Source organism: Echinops telfairi, unplaced genomic scaffold (genome assembly GCF_000313985.2).
Source record: "Echinops telfairi isolate 266 unplaced genomic scaffold, ASM31398v2 ScPeMD7_7469;HRSCAF=8507_0, whole genome shotgun sequence".
NCBI lineage: Eukaryota > Metazoa > Chordata > Mammalia > Afrosoricida > Tenrecidae > Echinops > Echinops telfairi.
This window is the reverse complement of record NW_022111372.1, coordinates 40,404,513-40,410,150: the sequence shown is the minus strand read 5'-3', so window position 1 is coordinate 40,410,150 and position 5,638 is coordinate 40,404,513. Positions and strand designations below refer to the sequence as shown.

General features: G+C 45.8%; 1 protein-coding gene across 1 annotated transcript in view; it reads left to right on the top strand.

Annotated features, from left to right (window-relative positions):
• The window catches only part of SPATC1L (spermatogenesis and centriole associated 1 like), a 30,409-nt gene that overhangs the window by 5,502 nt on the left and 19,269 nt on the right, over nucleotides 1–5,638 (top strand). Inside the window, exon 2 of the mRNA XM_004696884.2 lies at nucleotides 4,142–4,492. Within this exon, the coding sequence (XP_004696941.1) occupies nucleotides 4,142–4,492 (351 nt within the window). The remainder of the gene's footprint in view (nucleotides 1–4,141; nucleotides 4,493–5,638) is intronic.

The following is a 5,638-nucleotide window of genomic DNA, read 5'->3' as shown; positions in this document are numbered from 1 at the left end:
TAATATCGGACTTATGGACTTGATCTGGACTGGGCTGGGATGTTTTCTCAATGTTCAATTGCTCTTGTACATAAATTTCTTTCTTATACACATATGTGTGTCCATGGATTTGTTTCTCTAGTCTACCCAGACTAACACATTTGTTATTAATGTTGGGGTGAAGTGTCTCAATTTTGCTTTGATGTGCATCTCTTGTATGGCTAAGGATCACATTTCTTCATGTATTTGTTGGTCTTTGTTGATGAAATGTCTGTCCATGTCCTCTGACCATTTTTAAATTGGGTTATTTGTCTTTTTCTTGTTAAAGTGTTAACATTTTCTATACATTTTAGATACTAGGTCTTTGTCCTATATATCGTTTCCAAAAACTTCTCCCCCCAGTCTATGGGTTCTCTTTTGGTGAAATCTTTTGATGCGTGCAAGTATCTAATTTTTAGGAGGTCCCAGCTATCTAGATTGTCTTTTGATTGTGAGCTTTCTATTTTGTTTGATAGTGCATTTATGCCTTGTGTTAGGGCTCCTGAGTTTGACCCTATTTTTCCATTGATGATCTTTAGAGTTGTTGGTTTTACATTTAGATCTTTGACAATTTTGAGTTCATTGATGGTGTAGGTGTGGGTCCTGTTTCATTCTTTTGAAAATGGATTTCGAGTTTGCCATAACCACATGTTAAAGAGACCAGTAGCAGGGCACAGTGACTACCATATCTGAGTAGTAGATTTTAAGATCAGGAAGTAAGAGGCCTACTACTCTGTCCTTCTTTAGTAGTCTTTGGCTTATCTGGGGTCTCTTTCCATGTAAAGCTGGTGATGAGTTTTCCCACCTCTTTAAGGAATGATACTGGAGTTAGGACTGGGATTGAATTATATCTGTAGAGTGCTTTGGGTTCTCAATATTCACAAAGTTCAGAATGTTAAATCTCCCTATCCCTGAACATGGTATATTCTTGCATTGATGTAGGTCTCTTGATTTCTTGAAGTGTTTTTAAAAAAATTGGGGCTAGTACAACTCTTATCACAATCCATACATTCATCCATTGTGTCAAGCACATGTGTACATTTATTGCCCTCATCATTTTCAAAACATTTGCTTTCTACTTGAGCCTTGGTATCACCTCCTCATCTCCCCTTCCCTCCCCACCCCCATCCCTCATGAGCCCTTATTATTTTTTCATGTTTTACACTGTCCGACATCTGCTTCACCCATTCTTGTAGAGTTGTATAGGTTTTTTTTTTTCTCACTGGACTTTTGTTTCTTGGATTATATTAATTTCTAAGTATTTGATCTTTTAGGCAGTTATTGTGAATGGTATTGGTTTACTGACTTCATTTTCAGAGCTCTGTTTGTTAGTATAAATCAGGGCTGTCAAACTCAATTAAGATGAGCAACTTTGATTTTGTGATTTTACTCGTCTTTACTAGTTAAAGGGTTAACAAGGGAATTGTGTGTACGGTATTGCCTCCATCTCCCCATAGCGCTATTTTCTTCATAACATTATTTTCTATTTTCATTTTATTTCAGAGCATTGTGGGCCACAAAAAATTACCTCTGATGGCTGCCAGTTTGGCACCCCTGGTATAAAGAATCTGACTGATTTTTGTATATTGATCTTGTACCCTGACACTTTGCTGATCTTTCAATTAGTTCTAACAATCAGTTATTGCGGAATCTTTGGGATTTTCTATGAATAAGATCATATCATTTGCAAATAGAGGGAGGCTCTACTTTTTTGTGTGTGTTTGTGCCAATTAGGGTTTCTTTGCTTCCCTCTTGCCTAGTACCCCTGGGTAAGACTTCCAGCACAGAATTGAATAGGCTGGTGATAAAGCTCATCCTTGTCCTCATTCTCAAGGGTAATGTTTTCAGCTTCTCTCTGTTGAGAATAATGTTGGCCATTGGTTTCGCATATACACTTAATTATGTTGAGGAATTTCCCTTCCATTACAGTTGTGTTGAGTGTTTTATGAGGAGTGAGTGTTGGATTTTGTCAGGTCTGCTGTCATTTTTATTATTTTTAAAATTGCACATCTTTTGAAGATTTTCCCACATATCGTGTCCAATTAAAAAAATAATGAAAGCATTTAATTCAATTTTACTCTAAATGCAGTCTGTGTATATGATAATTTTATAGTTTTTAATGTTCAATATTTTTTCAAGAATAAATTTCCCCGTTTTTACTTAATTGATCTGGTAGTTATGCCTCATATATGATAACCTCTTGTAAAACATTCTGTTGATGGTTTCTGAGTCAGACAGCTGGCTTTGCACCATGAAGTGGCCAGTAAGAGGCTGCTTCTGGGTTGGAGGTTGTAGCTTGCAGTCCAGCTCTGACTGAGCGGTCTGTCTGTATGGCTAATGCCTGTTCCTTACTGTGGGCATGAACGATGACTTTTGCTTCTTTTGAAAACTGTTTGCTCGGAAGTTATTGCTGGTGCAGGTAAGTTGGCTCCCGCAAAGGCATGCTTTAGTACATTATTATTTTGATATAGCTCCTTAAAAATACGTTGTTTTTCTACCTATAATCATGTCCCCCTAAAACAAAACAAAACAAAACAAAACAAAAAAACATTGTTTTTCAGATATATGATTGCTTTACTGCTAAGAAAACAAATTTGTGGTGTATGAGTTTAGGAAAACATTCCATAAGCCATCACAGAATGATTAAATTTATTTTGACTATATAAAATAAAAATTCTATAGGATGGTACTATCAACACAGTCAAAGATAAACAAGGTAAAATATATGCCAACCACAGCTGGAAGAAATACTTGCAACACTTCTATTTAAGTAGGAATTAGAAGTCAGAATGCATAAGGAACTACGGCAAAGAAGTAAGGGAAGACTTTCTAACCAAGAGGGTCAGTCCCTAAGTAGGAGACCCGTAAGGAGATGGATTGACCCAGGGCCTGCAACAACGGGCTCAAACATAAATGAGAGGTGGCCAGACCCAGCAGTGTGTCATTCTGTTGGACATAGGTCACTATGGGTTTGAACTGACCCACTGGCACCTAACAACAATAGCAACACCCGACTGGGACCTGGTAATCTGCTGAGTTTCACAAATCATACTGCCTGGGAAACCCCATGAGCCAGTTCTACTCTGTCATATAGGGTCAGTATGAATTGGAATCAAGTCAATAACACACCATAACAACCACCGCAACCACGCAGCCAAAGAGGAGGCAGAGATCATTCACAGAAAGGAAATCCCAGGAGCCAGTGAGCTTCTGAGAAGACGTTCAACTTCACCAGGGATTAGAAACATTAACAACAAAGCACCACATGACACCTGTCAGTCTGGGCCAACCACATCAATTGCTGGTAAGGAGGTGGCATGGGGGACTCTTGTGCAGTGCTAGCGGGGGTGAGGGGGGTGGGGGTGGAACACCCCTCCATTTTGAAAGCAAAGGAAATGATACAGGCACACACACTAAGCCCAGGTATGGACTGTGAGTAGCTTACCTGTGAGTAAGAAGGCAGCCTGAGGATGCTGATGGCGACATCTGGGAACGATCGTGTGCCCATCAATGGGAAAATGGGTAAAAATGGCTGCGTGTGTGTGTGTGTGTGTGTGTGTGTGTGTGTAAGAGTGTGGGAAAAAAACAAAAAGAGTGTGGGGGTGAGTGTGATAGTGTGAGAGTATGTAAGCATGTATGTATGTATATGTGCATGTGAAGATGAGTGTCAGAGTGATTGTTGTGTACACACACGTGCCCCCAGAATGGTTCAATGAGTCCGTCACCAGATAGTTCAACATGGATGAACCCCCCCCCAAAACAAGACGCAAAACCAGGCTGTGGCACAAAGGAGTGCTGTGGAATAAAATGTGTACAATGACACCATTTATGTGAAATTTAAGGTGCCCCGAAAGTCCCTGTAGGGGAGTGGGTGTGGATGGCAGGTGAGCAATGGGAGACCGAGGCCTGCGCACTCACTGTGCCCATCACCGCAGGCAGGTGGCTTCCAGGTGGGCAGGGGGAGCAGCCTGGGGTCGGAGGAGCCCCGCACAGGAGCCATGGCGCAGGAGGAAGAAGGGCCTGAGGACGGGGGTGGGGGGTAGGGTGGGGTGCCCAAGGAGGAGTTGGGCTGCTGAGCGAAGGGCTGAGGACACATTCTGATCCCTCTTTCCTCCCTGTCCAGCTCCGGAGTATGGGAGGTTCGTCAGCGTGCCTGACACACCATCCCAGCTGCAGGCGTCCTCCCTGGAGGACCTGCTGTGCTCGCACGTCAACCTCTCCAGTGAGGAGGAAGTCTCCCCCGGCTGTGCGGCGACTGCCTCGGCACCCTTCAAGACCTTCCTAGGGACCTCGGAGCTGCACTCGTCACGCAGCATGGACAGGAAGCTGTCGCCACTCCTGGGCCCTTTGCAGGATGCCCTGGCTGATAAGACCCTGCTGGAACCCAGAGAGATGGTACGGCCCAAGAAGGTGTGCTTCTCAGAGAGCAGCCTGACCTCTGGGGACAAGACACGGAGGAGCTACTACCTCAGCGGTACAGCAGGCACTGCGGGGGCACAGGAGGTGTGGGGGCTCCGGGAAGGGGGACCCGGGATGCAGGGCACAAGGGGTGAGGCATGAGACATACACCACAGGACAGGGAGCACAGGGTGCATTTCAGGATGAAAGGCAGGGGGCGTGGGCACAGGATGAGGGCATGGGACAGGGATGGAGGTTGCAGGGTACAAGGCCTAGGGGCATGGGGTGTGGGCCAGGAGAGGGGACAGGTGTGGGGTGCCAGGTATAGGTTGCCCTTGGTGGGGAGGGTGTGTCTGGGCCCTATTCCCCTATCAGCATCACAGAGCAGGAGGAGCCAGTTAAGTACTAGGACTGGACCTACCTCCTTCCCAGGGGACTGGGAAAACTCAGCCGGGTCAGACTAATGCTGGAGCCTCAGTTCCTCGGGAGAGGGTAACTGGATGGTCTCCAAGGGACATTCTGGCTTTGCACTGTGCGTTTGTTGCCAGTAGTCTCTGGCAGGCAGCTGTCATTTCTTAGACTCTGGGATTTAGGGCATTTGCTCCCCCAGATCCGCAGCCCCCCATCCAGCCTGCTCTGCTCTTCAATGCTGGGCTGGGAGGAGGGGGTTGAAGCCATGCAGTGGCCTGTCCCTCATTGGAGGGTCCAATGAAAAGATCAACTCTGAAAGCCTGTGCTTGTGGCCCACTTTGTCATTTTAATGCTTGGTGCCCTCCGAGGTGAGGCCCAATCTCCTTGTGCAATGCTTGTGACTCCCAGGCAGGAGGATCTCTTCTGTCAGAGAGGCTGGGGGGAGGTGCTTGGTGTTCCTACTCATTCTCCTCCCCAGGCCACTGTGGAGGGGAAGTCCGTGGCAGCAGGGCCATCCTTCCCACCATGTAAGACGTGGGAGGAGGCGATGCATGTGGGCATCTGGGGGGATGAGATGATGTTTGAGGGAGCAGTGTCTGTCTCAGGAGCTGGGCTCTGCCTGCCCTGGGTGGGCATCATTCTGTCTGAAGCCATGCTTGCAAGAACCAAGTAGTCTCTCCATCTGTTGAGCAAGATGTCTGGTGGCGGCACTCTCCACTTGTCACCACCAGAGGGAGCCAGAGCATCTCCACAGCTTTTTTGTTTTTAATCATTTTATTAGGGGCTCATCATACAACTCTTACCACAATCC